We start from the raw sequence: 22,567 nt of genomic DNA, 5'->3' as shown, positions 1-22,567 counted from the left end.
TACAACTTTAATAACCAAGCTGTAGATTTCTGTACGTGGAAGGCAGAGAAACAATCAGAATGTGGTGTTTCTCATGCTGTTTCAGATATTGTATTTTTGTCCTTAGTGCATGTCTGCCTGTTTGTGCAGTGCTTTTGGTATCCCTTGAAAGGGGGGCTTCTGGTTTCTTGGAGTGTGACTTTTCTGTGCCTCATATAACTTCATGGACAGCTTTAGGAACTGTATGCTTGGAACAACTTGACTTTCCATTCCCAGCATTGTAGCATTTATAATAAATGCTCTAAAACTAGTTTCATTGAAACTAGTATGTTGTATGTTGCAACAGCAACGAAGTTGTTACCAGTTTTTGTAATGTTCTAGTGTCACATGAATATATAAAATAAGCTATGTTTATAGCAAGCCAACACACATAGGATTGCAACATAAATACCTTGGATCTCACTGCAGCAAAACAAGATTGTCAGCTGATGTTTATTAGTCGTCTTGAGTAGTAGGATTATTATGAGTTATGCATAGCTGTGGTACTCTGCCTGTGAAAGCCAAGTCCTTTGAAACGCCTGGTATTAAAGCTCCACAGGGTTTTTGTCCCATTTTGGGCTCCACTTTTAAATACAATCCATATTTCAAAGGGCAATAAAATATAAATTGTACATTAAAGGTCTTCTTCGCTTTAGGATTATTTTCCCTATGATGTGCTTGCACAAGGTAAACTTGTGAAGTCTTGATGGGATCATTCTTTTTACTAAATGTGAAAACTGTACGTCGAAAAAAGAAGCAAAACACTTTGAGGGGTATCCGTATATTCATACGCATTAGATTGGTACAGAATATGTCAAGTCAGAAAATTTTAGAAAGTGTCATCTATTGAAACATTATATGCTACATGTTAAAACAATTGGGAATTGTGACACAGACTTATCAGAAACAACTGTAAATGTGAAGAAGCATAGAAGTAAAAAATGGAGACTTAATTAGTTTGTTAAAATCCTATGGCTAAGTATTTGCAATGAGTTCGGCAGTACACTGGTGCCTCGGGATACGAAATGATCGGGTTACGAAATTTCCGGGATACGAAAAAGTTGGATTGGCAAAAACTGTTTCGGGTTACGAAATATTTTTCGGGTTACGAAATTCATTTCGGCGCGAAATTCAAATGCTGCAAAGTGCAGCTATAGGCTTTCCAGTGCTAACGGAAAGCCTTTTCGGGTTACGAAATTTTCGGGTTACGAAAGGAATGGCGGAACGAATTAATTTCGTAACCCGAGGCACCAGTGTACAGAAATGAGGCGGTTTTAGTACTGCCAACCTCACTGCAAATACCATATACCTCAGTTTATGTGAACTGAAGAACAGCAAACTGCTCTGAATGGATATGAAAACTTTAAACCTTGGCTTCTCCAGTACAGAGCTGAAAAATGGTATGTAGTGTCCTTTGTGGGTTGGAAGAGAGTAAACTGCAAATGTAAATAAATCTGGAACCTATCCACAATCCAAAATGTAAAAAAGTATCTGCCACATTAAATCTTTTGAAGGCATTTTGGACTAATACTTGCCATAAAGATGTACTGTGACAGAAGTTCCAGCATAGACTTACCTTAGAAATGTGCAAATGTACAGGAACAGTAAGAATCTTATTGTAGCTTTTGTTACAGAATGTTCAAATACTCTTGGTTGTCTATGAGTCCTTTAGGACATTAGAGCAAGACACAGCAGTGTAACTTAGACTTATTGTGCCAGAGAATTCAGTCTTCTGTCTCTTCTATAGCCTTCTGTATACTTGAAAAGCCAGTTTTGGAAGGCTGGAAAATCTTCTGGAACAAGTTTTGTGGTACAGCAGGAGGGGAAGAAACCTTCCATGTATATGAAAATATGTATATGGAAGTATATTATTAGATTCCCCCCTCCCACACACACACTTTAAAATGAGTATAGCATAATTTAAGTATAGGTGACTTCCTGCAAGGGCAATTCCCTGTTCCTGTGGAAGATTTTTAGTGAAACATTCATCATAACTAAGGGAGAGGAAGGTAGGGACTCTGCTGCTTAGCATTTTCATTTCAGTTACTAAAGTCCTGGAGGTCCTTAGCCCCCAGATAGTGTTGGCAGGTTTTCAAAATAGCAATAAGGAACTGTCAAAATTCATGACACGCAAGATTGGCAGTCAGGAAACAGCTGTTAACAAACTTGTGTTCTACTTCAATACCAAAGGAAAGTATTGATTTCAGTTAATTGTTTTTTAAAAAGTCCACATTCATAAAGTATATATGCTGCACACATTTTCTGTCTTTATAAAGGGCCCAAGCTCTAAAATATTGGATGAGGGAGAAGAAATCTTGGTTAGTCCATATGTTTGAAAAATATTTCCAGCATTCAAATACAATGAGGATAGGGGAATCCCTTATACTGAAGGGCACCTGTCAATTCTACAAGGATCAAGTTTTGCAGCCTGCAGATAAGAGGAATCCCTTATAAAAAGGAACACCTAGCAGCCCTACCACCAAAGCAGCCAGTTGGCCGCTCATTTGCCAGAGTGGAAGTGAAATGCAGATGGAGAAATGGCTGGCACTTCCCTTTTTGTCAGCAGAGCGTGAAGCACTGATCCATGGTCCAAGAGCTCCTTCAGGGATCAGGGCCTTGGAAGATGGTGGTATTTGACCAGATACGCTTGCATTTGAACCAGGTAGACCTTTGCATTCCAGTGGCAGCTTTGTGATTGACAGGGGTTTTTAATCTCTACAGCATGGTGTCTTTGTTTATTCAATTTGATGTTTAAAATGTTCTTAAACTGTGAAATGCTTGCTAGAGCCAGTTACCATATGCTGTCACACTATGCACATTTATATGCATATTTTTAAAAAAATCTCTTTCCCATTATAAGATGAAAAGTGTTCCAGAGGTTTTCTGTTGTAAGGTGGCTACATCTTTTCTGTAATAGTGGGAAAGGCATTAAGAAGTGTGAAAACACGTGAACATGGTTTTGAGGAGCCCTGTTGTAACTCTTCAAGACAAGTTCATCATTATTATAAGCTGCTTAGGATCCTGTGCTAAAAGGAAGGTGGGACAAAGTAGAATTACAATATTCTGTTGCAGACAAATGCAAATAACCTTTTCCCTTCTTATAGGAAAACATGCTCTTTTCCCTCACCCACTTTTTGATGATTTTTTAAAAATCCTTCTACAAAGCTTGTCCAAGCATGCACTGATAAAATGCTCAAAACTGACTAAAACAGGAATCATACACATGCTTACCCAGTCTAGCTTCCTACACTGAACGCAGTGGAGCTTGCTTCTGAGCAAACATACTTAGGTCTGTGCTGTAATGTTTAAGTATATGGTAGTCCAAACTGGTACATCTTGCATGATGTGGCATGACTCCATGGATGTTTAAGAATCTCTTTTAATTGTTTAGGGTGTTTAGAGCCAGAATCCTCTTGGTTATTTACACCCAGACCTCCTACATTCTTATTTTTTGGATTTCCTGATTAAAAGGCTAAGCTTTATGCTTCAACAGCATTGATGAAGAACTCAGCCACAGTACCTTCACACTTGTGTTCCTTAATCAGAAGACAGGTCTTATTTTTAGGGATTTACCTTCTCCCTGAGTATTCAGGTCCTTATTCTCAGCTTCTAAATATACGCCATTATATAAACTGTATAGATTGCAAATCCATACATCCATGATCTCTTCACAGTTTTTATCCCAGTTTTTAAAAACTGTTTTTGTGCACATTACTCCTTAGTTTAGCATGTTGTGATAACTGTATTAAATTTTAAACATTTCCTTATTTTTATAAACTGCCCTGTAAGTGGTTTATACATTTCAGATATAAATATAAAATAGTTATAGTGGCAGAGGATGTATGTGAGAGCTCAACTGTTGCTATATGATATTTCCTTTTTAAATAATCTTTGCTACCATAAACAAAAACCTTGATGTTGAAAGCCGTTTGGGAATAGAATGGGAGTCAGCATGGCCTGAGGGATTCGTTGATGCCTCTGTTATATGGATCCTCTACATCCTTCACTTTGGTTTATAGTGGCTCTGTTCACATCTCACCTTCACAGCATAATTGAATAAAATATAGACATTTTCATTACCAGTTTGGGAGCAATCCAGGATCTTAAGCCAACTTTTAACTGGGGTTTAGGATCCTGACTTGTTCCCAAATGGATAATCATACTTTCCCTCTTTTGATAAAATGGGCAACTGTGGTTAATTGAAGCTGGTTAACTGTGGTTAATTGAATGGGCAACTGTGGTTAATTGAATTGTGGTCCAAGTAGACCACAAGTTGAACATGAGTCAACAGTGTGATGCGGCAGCTAACAAGGCCAATGCGATTTTAGGCTGCATCAATAGAAGTATCGTATCTAGATCCAGGGAAGTAATAGTGCCACTATATTCTGCTCTGGTCAGGCCCCACCTGGAATATTGTGTCCAGTTCTGGGCGCCACAATTCAAAAAGGACATTGAGAAACTGGAGCGTGTCCAAAGGAGGGCGACTAAAATGGTGAAAGGTCTGGAAACCTTGCCCTATGAGGAACGACTCAGGGAGCTGGGGATGTTTAGCCTGGAGAAGAGAAGGTTAAGAGGTGATATGATAGCCCTATTTAAATACTTGAAGGGATGTCATATTGAGGAGGGAGCAAACTTGTTTTCTGCTGCTCCAGAGACTAGGACCCGGAGCAATGGATGCAAGCTACAGGAAAAGAGATTCCACCTCAACATTAGGAGGAATTTCCTGACAGTAAGGGCTGTTCGACAGTGGAATGCACTTCCTCGGAGTGTAGTGGAGTCTCCCTCCTTGGAGGTCTTCAAACAGAGGCTGGATGGCCATCTGTCGACGATGCTTTGATCTGGATTTCCTGCATGGCAGGGGGTTGGACTGGATGGCCCTTGCGGTCTCTTCCAACTCTATGATTCTATGATTCTATGATTCTATGATTCTATGAAGCCTTCTAAGGCTAATTGTGGCTTGTACAAAGCAAATAGCAAAGACTCTTTCATATAGGTTTATTAATTTGAGAGATGATTGTCTAAACATAGAAATTTCACATTTTGTCTGTCTCTCAGTTGCCTGGTAATTTTTTGTAAAAGGAAAAATGATTGTGGAGTATTTGTTGTATTTATCTAAGTAGTAACTTCCATTCAAGCTGATGTGGATGTCTTCTTTAGGAACTCCTGCAGAAAATCTTAATGTATAAAAACATATTGCTTTTCCATAGGAAGTTGAGAAAGTTTGCTAGAACATTTAGATATCTCAAAGACTTTCCTTGGTAGAGCCAAACACTTTGATCAGTTTTTGTATTGGACCCTTCTGAAGAAGTTTAGCACAGAACTAACCTTGCTGCAATTTTTGTTTTGCTTGTGCTCCAAGGATCTTCATTACCTGGCCTCCAGCAGTGAGATGGTAGGCCTGTCTCCTCCAAGTATTCTTTTGCTTTCCTTTTTTTCCTTGCAAAATCCTCAAGGCACCCCTTACATATATAAATATCTGTTGCCCTCTGCTTAATTTTTGAGATAACATTTTGTAAAATGGATCTGTCTGGTGACTCTGGATTGATATTGCTGATCTGATTTCTTTTTTCTACCCATCCTTAGGATTCAGATTCCCAGGAGTCTTACACTGAGATGGTAGGCTTGACCTTGTGTATCTCTCAATAATAATAATAATAATAATAATAATAATAATAATAATAATAATAATAATAATAATTTATTTATTTGTATCCCGCCCCTCTGAGAACAATCGGGGCGGCTAACAAAGTTAAAAATACAAAACATGTAAAATCCCTCGTACCCTCCCCTCCTTAAAAAAGTATTAAATTCAATGTAATATTTAAAAAACAGAACAAAAAACAGCAACAAACAAATAAACATACAAGTTAAAAACTGACCAAAAAGTCAGCAACATCATGCCCGCAATCAGTGAGAGCAGCAGTATCTTTCCCAGACGTTTTTCTAAGGCCGGGTTCTCTATTCCGGGAAGGCCTGCTGGAAGAGATCTGTCTTAACAGCCTTTTTAAAGCTGTCTAAAGATGTAAGCAGACGGATCTCATCCGGCAGGCCATTCCACAGTCTGGGGGCAACGATGGAAAATGCCCTCTGGGAGGTAGTCGAAAGCCTAGATTTTTGTGGCTGAAGTAGGCCTCTCCCAGAGGAGCAGAGTGCGCAGGGAGGATTATAGGGGAGAAGGTGGTCCCGGAGATAGCTTGGACCCAAGCCATTTAAGGCTTTAAAGGTGATAACCAACACCTTGTACTGGGTCCGGAAGTTAATGGACTCTCTAGTTTCAGAGTCCCTCTCCCCATTTTCCTAAGGTTCTTCTCTTGCATTTATTAACTCTGACACATGTTTGGAGCTTCCCCTTGAGAAGAGAAGAGCTGGTTAGACTCCCTTGTTCCATAATTCAGCAGCTTACTGAATCTATAAACGCTTGATGTCCAGCTCAGAGATGTGTAGAACTCATATTTGGTAGCTGTGCATACAAGGTAGTGCACAATCCCCAGTTCTAATCTCAATTCAATTGTGCTGGTCTTAAGAATGTTACTGTTTGTTAGCTTCTGCTCCTCTCCCCAAATGCAATATGGGGACACCTTAACCCATTACAAATTAGAACAAAACAGGAAGGTTTCATGAACAATTATCAAATAGAAAGGGGAGACTAAAGAAAGTAACAAGATAATGGGTATCCCCATGTACTATATATCCCAACAAATGACACCACAATTTAAACTGGATACTAAAATTCTGTTATATAGTAATACCTGTGGTTAACAGGGAAAACCATGTATAATCCATACAACAATAAATACAACAGAGTTACTCATAACAAGTCCAGTAATATTCCAAGTCCTTCTGGACTCTGTTGTAGAAAACATGTAATAGTAATAAGAGGCTAGTGGAATCAATATTACAAATGCTGTATTAAATCTTCATAGTAAAGTGATTATCTCAGTGATGAATTGTAGTCACTTATTTGCCACCAATGTCTGTCCAGGTAAAAAAAAATATTATGCCATTCCTGTGGGTGGGAGACCAGTTCCATCTTATTTTAGAAAAGGATGGAAATCATGTGGCCCTCCCGATGTTGTGGAGCCCAAACTCCCAGCATTCTTCCTCCTTGGCTGTAATGGCACCTGGGAGTTGCTGTCCAACCACACACATCTTGATGGCTGTATGACTCTCCTGTTTTAGAGCAATGGCATACTGATAGATTGCTTAGTGGGTTTTATGTGCTATCATCCTGAGCCGGGATATGCTAAAGCTTTTGGGTAATTCTTTTTTTCCCTTTTGTTTCTGTCACAATGTGACTCCATATCCCTACATTCCCCATGCAGATGGTAGTGGGCTGCTGCTGCTGCCCATCAGTGGTTGAATACCCTCACCTTGAGGAGGTAGGCTCTGCTGCCTGCAGTTTGTGTTCTCTTCCCTCTGGGGGGGGATTTTTCTTTTGACTGTCAATGTGGTCACTTCCTTCTTGATTTTCTCTCAAACCAAGGAAAGAAACAACAAAATCTCCAACAAACCAGTGTCTGTCATGCACATGGGGCCTGATTTCTAAACTGCCTTGAGAGAAATGTGAAGGATAAGTAACCCTGTGAGTGATGTGAATTTCTCATAGAACAAATATTTCCTTGTCTTCCTTTCTGCGTGAATTTGAGGCACTTGTGAGCGACTGCTGGTTTTCCAGACGGTGATTTGAAACCTTCATTCACAAGTCCCTATTAGCCCTTTGGAACAGGCAGAAAATTCTCTGTGCAAGCTTTGAAAACAGACAAAGAATTTTGTGCCTTTTTAGTTTCCCTAATAAGGTTCGACAATATGGACTTTGGAATTTGTCTTATGGTCAATGACTCTTTCTTTCCCTCCCTTTTCATGTTTTTTTCCTCTGTAATCCACAGTATAACTGTTTCAGTACTACAGGGATAAATATGGCACATAGAAATTGAGACTTGGAGTAGTAATATGTGCAAATGTGTGTAGATAAGGTGATGAACATTAGGGGGGATTCTTAGAATGAAGTAAAAGGAAATCTGGGTGGGTATCCCAATATAAATTTAATAGGATTCTTTTTGAATACACAGTTAATGCCGGTGTATAGGAAGAATTTACGAGGGTGATATTGTACAAGGGTTCACTTCATCTTGCTTTAGAGTTCAACTTGTTTAATTGCTGTATGAGTGCATAATGTTTTAGCAGTCTTCTAGCTACTATTTATATTTTTACTATCTTCTATTGGTGCCAAAATTTTAAACCCTCTATCCCAAAGAAACATGCCATGGCCCTTATCCTGATCCTTCCCTATGGCTATTATGTAGAAGATGAAGGAAAGAAATGCAGTCATAAAATTACTCATATTGCCATACTCATTGGCTTTATGAATATATATTAAATATTCCAGTCTTTAAAAATGCTCTCACCAGTCCAGTATTATTATTGTTATTTTAAAAAATTGGCTTCACATGATAAGGTCCGAATCACTTGGTGCAAAAATTATAGCCACCATCACTGCTTTGTGTACAGCCTGGGAGAGGGCCTGTTCATAACTCACTAGGAATATTATTCAGTGAGTTTCAGTGGTGTGGAAAAGAGCCAGTTGCCACCATTTGTGTTCTGCACTAAGATCTCGAGAGTAGGTCTTCATAGCCTAGCCTCTGTAGCCTTATACTATAAGCTGGACAGAGCTCTGTTCTCTGTGCTTTCCACTGGATACTATAGTAGTGAGTACAGTGCAAACCTTTTCCTGAACTGCAGTCTCCATGAGAGGAGTTTTGAATGATCAGACCAAAAGCCCATGTACTACAGTTTCTCCTTCCCATCACAATCAACCATAGCCTAGAAACATAAAATTTTGAGACTATAGCTCCCAGAATCCCCTAGCCATCTTGACCAATGGGAGCTATAAATGCAGATGCTTTAGAGAAAAAACACATGCAAGACATAAATGCAGCACACCTTCTTGCTATTGCTCCCCTGACCAGTTACTGTTATTGTTAACTGCCCTTGAGTCTTCCCTGACTCACGGTGACTCTGTGATTGAGACATCTCCAAGACCCCCTGCCCTCCACTGCTCTGCTCAGGTCCTGCAAATCCATGTCTGTGACTGCTCTGGTTGAATGTATCCATCTGGTGTTCGGCCTTCCTTTTTTTCTACTTCCCTCTACCTTTCCTAGCATTATTGTCTTTTCTAATAAGTTGTGTCTTCTCACAATGTGGCCAAAGTATGACAGTTTGATCATCTTGGCTCCCAAGGAGATTTTAGGCATGATCTGTTCATGGTCCCATTTGTTTGTCCTTTGGTTGTCCATGGTATCTTTAGCATTCTTCTCCAGCACCACATCTCAAATGAGTTGTTTTTCTTCTTATCCATTTTTTTCATTGGACAGCTCTCACATCTATATACATAGTGACTGGGAATATGATGTTTGGACAATTCTGACTTTAGTGTTCATTTGTATCTCTTTACTCTAGGATCTTGACTAGTTCTTTCATAGCTGCCCTTCCCACTCCTAGTCTTCTGATTTCTTGACTGCAGTCTCCATTTTGATTGATGCTTGGTCATAGGTATGGGAACTCTTTTATTGTTTCGATTTCCTCATTGTCTAGGTAAAATTTATGTATTTCTTCCTTGGTCATTATTTTTGTTTTCTTTATGTTCGGCATTAAGACTGCCTTTGCACTTTCATCTTTGACCTTCCTTAATAATTGTTCCAAGTTGTGATGTTTTCTGCTAGTAGTATGGTGTTTTCAGCCTAACTTGGATTGTTGAAGTTCCTTCCACCTATCTTCGTTCTTCCTCCTTCTCAGTCTAAACCTGCCCTTCTTATAATATTTTATGCATACTAGTTGAACAAATAGAGTGATAGAATGCAGCCTTTCCCGACCCCTTTGCCAATTGTGAACTATTTTGTTTCTCCATATTCTGACAGTAACCTCTTGTCCTAAATACAGATTTTTCCTCAGGATTATCAGCTCCTGTGATCTTAAGTACCATCCATAACTTTTCGTGATCTATACAGTAAAATGCTTTGCTGTAGTCTGTGAAGCACATGGTGATTTTCCCCCCTTGGAATTCCTTTGTTTGCTTCATTAACCATTGTATAATTGCAATGTGGTCCCAAGTGCCTCTTCCTTTCCTGAACCCCACTTGCTCTTCTGGGGTTCCTCCTGCCCCATGTATGGTTGGAGTCGATGATGCAGAATTGTGAGCACAATTTTGCTTGCATGGGAGATTAATGGTGTGGTCTTACGGTCCTGCAGTCTTTTGTGTCTTCTTTTTTGTGGATTTGAATGTATATTGATTGTTTCCAGTCTGTTGGCAACCATTTTGTATTCCATATTTGTTGGTATATATTAGTTACCACTAGAGTTGCTTCTGTCAGTGTGCATTTTAGCAGTTCAATTGGAATATCATCTGTTTCTGGTGATTTAGTTTTCCAAATTTCTCATATTGCAACTTCCATCTCACTTTTTGGTATTGGTATGGGGTTTTTTGCCTTATGTGTCATTCATTTTTTAATGAGCAGTGGTGGCTTAGTGATTAAGATGCCAGTTCCGACAATCAGAAGATTGGCAGTTCGAGGCCTGAGTGCTGCATGATGGGGTGAGCTTTTGTCACAAATCTCAGCTTCTGCCAACCTAGCAGTTTGAAAGCATGTAAATACAAATAGATAAATAGGTATCACTTTTCCGTGGGAAGGTAACAGGGTTATGTGCAGTTGTGCTGACCACATGACCACCAGAGCAGTCCTTGGACAACTATTGTAAAACAGCTATTGTAAAACAAAAATTTATTGTAGAGAAGGTAGAAATACACTGGATCACTTTTTTGCTGAATCTGAAGAACTCCAAAGAGAAACCCCACTTTAAAACCGCAGCCCCCACCTTATTTTCCTGTTCAACCCAGATCGTTCCCCCCAATTCACCCCCCTTCGCCACAGAGGAGGGAATTCTACATCAAAGCAGTCCTAACGAAAGCACCAGTTGGTTCATAGTCTCTTTTGTCTTGAGAGATCTATGGATACTGGAATAGAGGGTATCTGTTAAACATCACCCCGTCATAAAACTGCCTGACTGGCACGAATTGATTGCTGCTCTCATCTGAAAGTTCCGGATACGTGATCCTCCTGAGCATAGCCCACGGTGGCAGCAACTCTTTCCCAGAATGCCTTTCCCTGAGAGTTGTAGATACCGGTGTTGTTGACATAAGATCCATCATGTCTATCTATCTATATATCTATCTATTTATCTGTCTACCCATGTATCTATATATATATGTGAGAGCTTAACCCACTGGACTTCCCTTCTGCAACCTCCCTCCAATCCTTGTCCACCCCAGCATACCACCCATTCATGACAGTCCATTAAAGCATATGAATAGTCAACTAATATCCCATTGCATAATCCCCAAAGCATACGATTATGTGTCTAGAAGCTATCCCTACTTATCTCACTAACTTATACAGTCCTCATGGCAGAATCCTCACTGAATGAAGGAGGATTCTGACACCTAGAAGAAGACAAGCCCTCCCTTCATCCACCATCTTGAGGGAGGGAGAGGCAGGCTAGCTCCAACAGGCCTGCCTGGAAGAAGAAGAGCCCTTCCTCCAGTCCATCTGCCTTGGTCCAGGCCTCAGAGGGAGAGAATAACTGCTAGACCTGATTCCCTCTCCCTCTCCCCCTCACCATTATTATTATTATTATTAACCTTTATTTATAAAGCGCTGTAAGTTTACACAGCGCTGTACATCAATTTTTTAGTCAGACGGTTCCCTGCCCTCAGGCTTACAATCTAAAAGACACGACACAAAAGGAGAAGGGAGTGGTGGTGGGGAATAGGATCAGGTCCAGCAGATCTTTTCCACCTCCGAGGCCTGGACCAAGGCAGATGGACTGGAGGAAGGGCTTGGCTTCTTGATGGATGGTTAGAAGGAGGCTTCCTGGGTCAGAGAGGGGCTCACCTCTGGGAATGCTTCTCTAAACAATATAGTCTTTAATTCAGTTTTGAAACTGGGCAGAGAAGTGATGAGGTGTGCATGTGGGGGAAGAAGGTTCCAGGAGTAAGGGGCAGCAAGCGAGAAGGGACGAATTCGGGAGGGGGCAGTGGTAGTCCTACATTGTGACAGGAGACCCTGACTACCAGAGCGGAGGGTGCGAGTAGGAATGTAAGGAGAAAGAAGGTCAGATAAGTAAGGAGGGGCCAAACCATGGAGGGCTTTGAAAGTCAGAAACAAAAGCTTGTACCGGATGCGAAAGGGGAAGGGGAGCCAATGAAGGGAGGATAAAAGAGGAGAAACATGGTCAAAGCGACGAGCGGATGTGACAATACGGGCAGCTGAATACTGGACAGATATTAAAGGATGGAGGTGTGAAAGAGGAAGCCCTGTTAGAAGGAGGTTACAATAATCTAGTCGCGAAACCACTAGGGCATGGACTAGAGTCTTGGCAGTAGAGATTGAGAGGAATGGACGGATCTTGGCAATGTTGTGGAGAAAGAATCTACAGGTCTTTGCGGTGGCCTGGATCTGGGGAATAAATGACAGAGAAGAGTCAAAAATGAAGCCAAGACTGCGGGCTTGATGAACCGGTTGAATAGAAGTGTCGTCGACAGAAACAGAAAAGGAATAATGAAGGGTGGGTTTAGGTGGAAAGACGAGAAGCTCAGTCTTAGACATGTTGAGCTTCAAGCGCCGAAGCCGCATCCACTGAGAGATGGCAGTCAGACAAGAAGAAACTTGCTGTTCAAGCCCCGTCGAAAGGTCAGGGGTGGAGAGATACAGCTGAGTGTCGTCGGCATACAAATGATAGGAGAAACCAAAAGAACTGATGAGTTTACCTAGAGACAGTGTGTATAGAGAGAACAGAAGGGGACCCAAGACAGAGCCCTGGGGAACTCCAACAGATAGCGGAACAGAGGATGAAGTCTGACCACCCGTGACCACTGCAAAAGATCTATCTGACAAGTAAGATTTAAACCAGTCGAGAGCAGAGTCGGCGAACCCAAGGTCAGAAAGTAAATCGACCAGGAGACAGTGATCAACAGTGTCAAAGGCTGCAGACAAATCGAGAAGAATGAGAATAGAATAGAGGCCGTTTGCCTTGGCCCGCGAGAGATCATTTGAGATCTTGGTGAGGGCTGTCTCTGTAGAGTGCCATTCCCTTCTCCTTTTGTGTCGTGTCTTTTAGACTGTAAGCCTGAGGGCAGGGAACCGTCTATTATCCCCTCTGTTGTAAACCGCTCGGATTCCCAGTGATTGGGCGGTATATAAATAAATCCTATTATTATTATTATTATTATTATTATTATTATTATATTTGATAAGTATGCCCCCAATTCTGTCATCCAAGTCATTAATAAAGATGTTGAATAGCACTGGGCCCAGGACAGAGCCCTGTGTTACCCCACTGGTCACTTCTCTCCAGGATGAAAAAGAGCCATTTCTGAGCACCCTTTGGGTTCGGCTGTTCAACCAATTACAAATCCATGTAACAGTTCCTTTGTCTAGCCCACATTTCACTAGCTTGTTTGCAAGAATGTCATGGGAAACCCTGTCAAAGGCCTTACTGAAATCAAGATATACTATATTCACAGCATTCCCTTCATCTACGAAGCTGGTTATTTTATCAAAAAAAGAGATTAGATTTGTCTGGCATGACTTCTTTCTCTGAAACCCGTGTTGACTTTTTGTGATTATGGCATTGCCTTCTAGATGTTCACAGACTCTCTGTTTAATGATCTGCTCGAGAATCCTTGTATAGATGTCAGACTAACTAGACGATAATTGTTGGGATCCTCTTTTTTCCCCTTTTTGAAGATGGGAACGTTTGCCCTCCTCCAGTCTGCGGGTATTTCTCCTGTTTTCCAGGAGTTTTCAAAGATTATTGCCAGTGGCTCCGATATTGCATTTGCCAGTTCTTTTAATACCCTTCGATCTGGTCCTGGAGACTTATAGTAGTCATTTAGATTAACCAGATATTTCTTACTATCTCTTTACTTATTCAGTGCTGAAATTTCCCTATTCTGTCCTCTGCTCCATTATCCTCAGGTTGAACACCCTTTTCCTTTTCTGAGAAGACTGAAGCGAAGAAGGTGTTGAGTAATTCTGCCTTTTTTCTGCCCCCTATTAGCATTTTGCCATCTTCTCCACGCAGTGGCCCTACCGTTTCCTTCTTCTTCCTTTTGCTGTGGACATACCCAAAAAGCCCTTTTTGTTGTTCTTAACCTCTCTAGCAAGCCTGAGTTCATTCTGCGCTTTAGCTTTTCCGACTTTACCCCAACACGTGCTTGCTATTTGTTTCATTTCCCCGTTTTTCCATTTCCATTAAATTTTCACCTCCCAAACATTAGTGAGGCATTGCCTCCTTTTCACATACCATCCTAATTCTATCATAGGAAGACTAGTTCTTCCATTGGTTTGTTAATTCTGTATTTAACTGCTCTAGTGAGTTGTAAGTAAAATTTTATCATGTGTTTTAATCATTCTGTATCTAGTATTACTTGAATGGGGTAAAAGCAAAATCTATTTTTTCATAAATTTGTCCAGGACTATTTCTTCTCTAGCTCATATATGATAACAAATATAAATTGATGTATTTTACATAATACTGTTTTCAGACAATTCATCAGTCTTTCTATTTCTGGTAGTCGTATATTCTTCCATATGCTAGATTTTTATCCTGTTACTTTTAATAATAATTATAGCTGGGGGGAAATGGAATGTGGCTAACAGTACAAAAAAGGAAGCATTTAATAACCAATCAAGACTACTTCAGAAGTTTGAAGTGAAACTGAAATTACTTCTGATAACTGAAATAAGAAATGGAAATGCAAATTTTTCATTCAGTGGAAAGTTATCTTTCTGCCTCTTGGTGAAAAGTAGACTTAGCTAGTCACTCCCCTTGATGATTCTGTCTGAAGCCTTATAAGGCTGTTTTTCTACCATTATTTCAGAAAGAAAAAACCATTTCAGCTTCATTTTTAAAGTTATGATAAACTATGTCAGTCACTTTTAGTTAATGAAGATATATTTTCAGAATTATTGGAAGACTAGATTTTAAAAGAATTTCATTTCATTGATTTCTTAAGATATAGTGCTTTGAATGCAACAATTAATCAGGGTTTTTTATTTATAAGGAAAAACCTCTCTGTTCCCTTTTTTTATAAATATCACTCTCTAATAAGCTCCTCTGAGACAATGTACAAAGAAAGATTTGGCACTGGGGAGGCTGGTAAAGTGTAAAAGAGTTTTGTCGTTTTGTTTTCAGTTTGAGACTTATATAGGGAATGTGTATAGTATGCTTAACAAAAAGAAAGGAAGAAATGGCATGCCTTCTCTTTATGTTGTATAAGCAAAAACAATGTCCACAAGTTCTAGTAGATAGCTGTAAGCTTTACAGCTGTCCACCAGACCTTGTGAATATTTTGGCTATATTCAATTGTTAGTCCCAGTCAGAGTAGGCCAGATGAATTGGTGGCGCATAGGTAAGCATTGACTTAACAGTGGGACTAACAACGGAGTTTAGTCCATTGTTGTTGTTTTTTTAACTAGTACATCTCAGCTAATCTTTTATAAAGCTAGCCCTGTCAACAGTTTCCTTGATTTGTTCTTTGTTACAAAGCCTACAGTAGAGGTGCATCGGTCAGAGGAACAGGTGCCCTTCTAGATGTTTTCAGACTGCAAGTCCCATCAGCCCTAGCCAGCATTTCCCATAATGAAGGATGATAGGAGTTGCAGACCGACATCTGGAGAGTCACACACTCCCCACCAGTGCTCAAGAGAGTCGAGCATAAGAGAACATCCCTTCCCCTTACTCTAGTGCCCTGAATAAGCAGAAACCAGTTCCTACTTAGAAATGATGTGAGAAAGCAGCTTGGAGTGTATGTGTAAATACAAGCAGGAAAAGGAATAAGCAGTATTCCCATCACCCTTTCAAGTCTCCTAATCTTGGTGTGCATACAAGGTTCTTGCCTGCAACAGCAGCCTCCTGCAACAGGCTCTTTCTTGAAGCTAATGAGTACCCTGAGTACCAGCAGCATGGTTTGTGCTTTGCTGTCATCTTGGTATCTCTTCTTCATTCTTCTCCAGTGTCCTTGCTTTTGTGTCTGTCAATTTATTTATTTTTTGTTTGTTTCTTTTGTTCTGTTGCCAGGTCAAGACTGAAATCAGTGTAGAAAGCAAACACCAGACCCTTCAGGGACTGGCTTTTCCTTTGCAACCAGAGGCACAGCAGGCCATTCACCTACTCAAGCAGAAAAAAATCAATTACATCCAGCTGGTAAGGAGTTGTGTTGAAGCTTTCCGTTTATTCTTCAGATGTCTCCTGTTTTCAGCAGAAGTCCTGTGTGTGCAAGGCTGTGTTCTTTATATCTCTGTAGTTTATCCCAATCCAGATATTGTTCTCAAGTATGTCCTCTTGTCTATGTCTAAACAGAAGCTGGACCTGGAGCGGGAGACCATAGACTTGGTCCACACGAATGCTACTGAGATAGCAGACCTACCTAAAAGAATTCCACAGGATTCTGCCCGTTATCACTTCTTTCTGTATAAGCATTCTCATGAAGGAGATTACCTGGAGTCAGTTGGTAAGCTCTGGGCAAGTCTACAGCCTTATCTACTTCTTCTTTTTTTATAGAGAGAGAGTGGAGGGGGGGAAGGAAGGAAGGAAGGAAGGAAGGAAGGAAGGAAGGAAGGAAGGAAGGAAGGAAGGAATTTCTTCGTGCTTTTCACTAACATTGTGAGAGTGTGGGTTTCCCTGTGGGATGTTCAGAGAAATTTATTCTCTGAGTATACCAGTGTGTTTCCACCTGTGTAGGTTTGCTTATCCAAGAATATGGAGATTATGACAATGTGATGTCTGATTACTTTCTGGTAATACATGTTTGCTTGTGGCAATCCTCATGTACCAGAAGCAGTTTCCTAAACCACTGCTGCCACAAAAGAATTCTGGGATTACCAAAGATGGTGTTTTTTGGAACCATGTACTATGTTTTATTGTGAAGTTTTTGTGTTCTGCCTTCTCTAAAATGCATCTAAAATGCATTTCCTTATTGTACAGATGGCAATCATTTCCTCCACCCACACCCTAAATTTGTGGATTTAAACTTACTGGGCCCCAAGAATGGCTGATCCACTATTCTTTTCCTTACAGTGTTTATCTACTCGATGCCTGGTTACAAATGTAGCATCAAGGAGCGAATGCTGTACTCCAGCTGCAAGAGCCGGCTGCTTGACACTGTGGAGCAAGATTTCTGCTTAGAGATTGCAAAGAAGGTAAACTATAGCATCTTACTCAAGAAGCCTTCCTTGAAGTAGGAAACCCTGCTCCTTCTTATTGGCCACTAAGGCCTGATTGCTGTTGGTTCATCCCAATTAAAGTAGATCTGTTGAATCAGATGTTGCTTGATAAGTCAACATGTAGGTAAGTCCCATTGCTTCAATAGGTCTACTCTAGTTGGGACTAAAAATAGATTTAGGCCTATATGTTCTGAATGCTGTGAAGGAGTAGTGGGATACATCTGAACATTCTTCAAGAGAGACCTACTCCAGGGGCTGATAGATGAGTCTGAGCAAAAACAGATGGTTTCAGTTTGCTGGAAACTGAAAAAAACAAGGCACACAAAAGTAAGGGTGGAATCTTGGGTCAAGAATAATTTCAAATGCACAGGCAACCTCAAAAATGAGAAAAGGTAAGCTGGCTTTAGTGAGCTCTTGTAGAATGCATAGATCTTGGAAATAAAATGGAATACATACTTGTTTAGAAATAGTATTAAGGGATGGGGAGGTATCAGAAGTATTTTGGGAAAATACATGAGTGGATTTGCCAGTGACTCCATGACAGAAGAAAAGATGCCTGTCTTCCTAAGATTTAGATATCCCTGTGATCAAAACTGCAGACTATATTTCCTTCCTTCCTTCATCCCAGATTGAAATTGATGATGGAGCTGAGCTGACAGCAGAGTTCTTATATGACGAGGTCCACCCCAAGCAACATGCTTTCAAGCAAGCCTTTGCCAAGCCCAAGGGGCCTGTGGGGAAAAGAGGACAGAAGCGGCTTATCAAAGGACCAGGCGAGAATGGAGAAGAGAGTTAAACCCCAGTGGACAGAAGGACAGGGGTCAGGAAAATGGGCTGTGAAGGTCTATCAGCCTCCAGAGTTGCAGCTCCAACCAAATCCACCCCTTGGCATCTGAGTCTGTCCATTGAACTCCAGAGCTCTTTCCCCTCCACCTCTTCTTTCAGAGTCATGTCCACCTGATTTCATGCTGTGGAAGCAAAGAGGGAGAACTGTCAGGCTTGTCTTCTCTTCCCTTTTGCTCTATTGTGTAAATTCTGGGGAGGGCATGTAGGGAGGGGACCCCAATTGTTCTAGTTTGAAATGACTCTTTAAAATTGAAGCTCCTGTTACTTCTTAGTCTGTGACCTGGTTTACTTGGGATCTGTGCTAGAAAACTCAATTTTGTCTGAGGAAGTTGTCTACGTGCAAAGAGCAAGATCTGCCTTCCTTCATGTAAACTACTCACATGTTCTTTTCTCTATTGGCTTATTGTTGCTCCTCTGTCACAAGGAAAATAGAAGAAAAAACACCACCACACTATCAATAATCTTTGGAATTCTGCTACCATTAATTCCATTCCCTTGCCAAGGCAGGTTTGTTTGCCTAGGAGCCAAGTCAATATTATTATATTTTTTGAGGATTAAGAGGGGAGTATATTCAAGGGGTGAATGTGGTCTCCCTGTGTCTCTCCCCCTGACACTTTTTATTATTTTCTTTTTTTAGTTTGAGCCTATGGATTTACTGGGGAAGGGATTACAGAGGCTAGTGGAGTTTTCTCAAAAAGGCAGAGGCATGTTGCTGGCCTGCATTAATGCTGCTCTCTCCCTTGCTAGCTAAAGAAGAGGCAGGGCTCCTAAGAACTACATTCATTTTATTACTGATTCATCCAAACATTCTATTCCAGTCCTTTCTGTCTAGCTTTGAGTGAATTTCCATCACAGATTCCCAGGTGGGGCCTAGATTTCTTGTTAAAGAGGTTGGCTTATTGTCTGCCTTATTCCTTTTTATAAAGCTATGTATTGGAGACCAGTTGATTTAATCCTGGTTTCTGCCCACCCCACCCCAACTCATTTGGATGGCTCAGGCTTTGTGTTACTGGCACACCTGAAGAGAAGACAAGAGGCACTTAGAAACAAGTGTAAACCTCTGTCCTGTTGACATATCTTTGTCTTTAGAAAGGTCAAGGCTCCATCCATTTTCACATCATCCTGATAAATTGTTCCTGATAAACTGCTTTTTTGTGACAGTGAGGCAACCATTTTATAGAGGTAGTCTGCTTTACCATACATGACCCTGCCAGCTTTCAGCCTGATGCGGCATTAACATACTGAGATTATTCTCTGACTTAGTGAGAAAATGTGGGCCTGAACAGCCTGTTCTCAAGCTAGACGCTTCCATATAGTGCCTCTAATGGGGATTGTATGTGAACAAGGTGAAGCCATCCAGTTTTTTGGCCCACTGAGATGTTTGCTCAGGTGTTGGTCAATACACACACACAGCCGAGTCTATGGTTGTTCCAATACTGGCTGACTCCAGTTCAGAACCTCACATGTATTGTAGCTCTACAATAGAGTTTTGCCCAGCCAAAGGGGATGCTGGCACTTTCACAGGTCGTTGAACACTGATTGGGTTGTATTCCATGTGGAGTGTACTTTGCCTGCAGGGTTGTTCATTTCCTGTGATAGATGTTGTTTACTGAAAACAATTGTTGTAAATCTGTTTCACCCAGGTGGAAGGAAGGGGATAGCTTACAGAATGAGAATCTTACTCATGTTCCAAAGTGATTGGAGCAGCAGATTGGAAGGAGAAAGGAATTGCAGGGGGTGGGGGAAGCCTTGTCAGTCTGCTCTGAAGGCATTTAAAGGAGTGGATACTGACCCAAACTCCCACAAGATTCTTGCCCCAAATTTGATCTTACTTAGGGACATCTGAAAATAAGCGAAATAAATGTGTTTTTAAATTGTTTTTGTGTGCCATCAAGTCATTTCTGACTTATGGCAACTCTAAGGTGGGCAGAATCTGTTCAGAAGGAGTTTGTCCTTGCCTTCTTCTGAAGTGGGTTTCCATGGCTGAGGGTAGATTCAAACCCTTGTCTCTCCATGTCCTAGTCCAATGTTCAAACTGCTGTATCACACTGGCTCTCTTTTAAAATATAAAGTCAGTGTATTTTGTATTGTAAAGGTTTCAGTAGAACCACATAATTGAAGCAGCAAAATATTGAGGAATTTTTCTTAATCCTGGGCTTGCTGTAGTACATTCATTTTGGGAGTGGAAGCAACAGGGACTTGAATTTTTAAAAAAGAAGCCTGGCTTTCTCCCATCTTTGAAACAGATCTTGGAGAAGTTGTAGAGGGTGGGGTATAACTACCAGAAGCCTAGGAGACTTGGGAGTTTTAGTTTTTAAAAAAACTTTTCCAAGCTCTGGTTCAAAGCATTATACACTACACCACGTTCAGAGTAAAAATTGTTTTTTAAAAAACAAAACAAAGCCACGAATTCAGAGAAGAAATCTAGATGTCAGCTCTCCCTCAGATTGTGTGCTCACCTGTTCTGCCATCTTGAATGATCTATCTTACATTTAGGACTTCCTTCACTATGCTTTAGAAATGGTCAGTTCTTGTTTTCAATATTTGGTGTCAAGAAGAAGACAAAGGAGTTGGATCAAAATTTGGTTCTAACCAGCATGGGTCTTTAGTAGGCATGCTTCAGGTTCAAATAGGCATAATGAAAGAATCTTTTGGTCATGGTAGTAGGGGAGGCTTTGTGTTTTTATTAATTTTATAACCAAAATATTCCAAGGTCACAGTCACCCTCAAAAACCTCCCTATAACACTTCACTGTGTTCTTTCCTCACTTGGTTTATCCCTGCCCTGCTTCTTTCATGAGATCGAGGCAACCTTTTTAAGGAGGAATTGTGTTCTAGGGCTTTCAGGCTGCAGTCTTATTGGGATGTTACAGCCATGTATTTCTACATCTCTATACTGGATTTTTGTTAGCTGCTTTCAAGTCGATCTCAACTCATGGCAACCCTGTGAATGAGCTGTCCCCAAGCCCCCATCCTCTACCTCCCTGCTCAGGACCTGCAGTCTCAGGCCTATGGTCTCTCTGATTGAGTCTATCCATCTGACATGTGGTCTTCTTCTCTTCCTACTTCCCTCCACCCTCTCCAGCATCATTCTTTTCTAATGAGTCATGCTTTCTCATTATGTGACTGAAGTATGACAGCCTCAATTTAGTCATCCTGGCTTTCAGGAAGAGTTCTGGCTGGATCTGCTCTAGGACCCATTTGTTTGTCTTTTTAGTTGTCCATGGTACCTTCAGCTCTCTTCTCCAGCACCCACATCTCAAGTGAATTAATTTTCTTATCTGCTTTCTTCACAGTCCAGCTCTCATAGTCATACATAGTAATAGGAGAAAATATCCTGTACTCCCCTTATGCAAGCAGTTTCCTTTTTTCTGCAGAACAACCAACCTGACTTAAAGACCGATCATTGTGTAGGTCAGCAGAAAGTTTTCGCTGCCTCGGTCATTCTGGTCACCAGTGGAAATGTATGCTTTGTGAGTATTCAATGGGATGTTGGTCTAGGTTGGATGTGTCACACGCTGTAAAGGATCTAGTCTATTTGTGTGTTGCCACTCTTTAGGGGTATCTCACTGCCACTGTGAAGATGCAGTAAATCAGGCAAAGACTTTTTGGTGGTGGAAATCTGTATTACTGGTCCTTCTTGCTGCTCCATTCCCATAAGTCTCCGAGTTTTTAAGAGGGCCCAAGAGAAGGAACACCTCTCGGAAGAATCCTTGCCATGCGGAAGCTCTCCATTGTGACCCAGAAGTCACAAATCATTAATAGCCTCATGGCTGCCAGAGATAATTAATATTGTTCCATTCAAAGCAGGGGTGGGCAACTTCCATCCCACCAGATGTTTGGATTACAATTCCTGTGTTCCCTTACTGTTGGCTATGCTGGTTCACTCTCATGGGAGTTGCAGTCCAACAACAAGTGGAATGCCACAGGTTGCCCACTCCTGGTTGCATGTGTGTCTAGAATAACCACTGTTGGCATGCCCTTTAATCTGACAATCTGTAAGATTTGCTCTATGTGAATTAAATCACAGGACACATCTGAAAGGAATTGAGTAGATACAGCATCTGAATTGTAGCTGTGTTTCACTTGAGGATTTGGATGCTGTCAAGCTGGTCTGAATCATTTCTTTTGCTGTATGAAAGTAGAACATCACGATGCAATGGTGATGGTTTCATCTTCCCATGAGTACCTCAAATTTATGATCACTGTCAAGAAAAGAGGAATCATCGTCAGCCTCTGCATCTCAGGACTGCCCTTCTTGTCTCATCCTTTTCTCTTCAGCGGCCTACCACTAAGGGCCAAATCTCATACTTTAAGATAGGGCTGCTGTTATCACCAGCCTCTGCTCTACCCATATCCATCCCCATAGCTGGTGTCTGTATTACACCTCGGAGATAATATTTGGGCAGTTGTTTTTTGTGGCAG

General features: G+C 40.9%; 1 protein-coding gene across 1 annotated transcript in view; it reads left to right on the top strand.

Moving 5' to 3' along the window:
* Positions 1 to 21,283, top strand: part of TWF2 (twinfilin actin binding protein 2) — a 62,478-nt gene extending 41,195 nt beyond the window's left edge. The window contains 4 exon segments of the mRNA XM_042451971.1: positions 16,153 to 16,278; positions 16,435 to 16,585; positions 17,152 to 17,273; positions 17,926 to 21,283. Coding sequence (XP_042307905.1) covers positions 16,153 to 16,278; positions 16,435 to 16,585; positions 17,152 to 17,273; positions 17,926 to 18,093 — 567 coding nt within the window. The 3' untranslated portion in view covers positions 18,094 to 21,283.
* Positions 21,284 to 22,567: the final 1,284 nt, after the last annotated feature.

This window comes from Sceloporus undulatus, chromosome 2 (assembly GCF_019175285.1).
Source record: "Sceloporus undulatus isolate JIND9_A2432 ecotype Alabama chromosome 2, SceUnd_v1.1, whole genome shotgun sequence".
In the NCBI taxonomy this organism is placed as follows: Eukaryota; Metazoa; Chordata; class Lepidosauria; order Squamata; family Phrynosomatidae; genus Sceloporus; species Sceloporus undulatus.
This window is presented reverse-complemented; position numbering and strand designations above follow the sequence as displayed.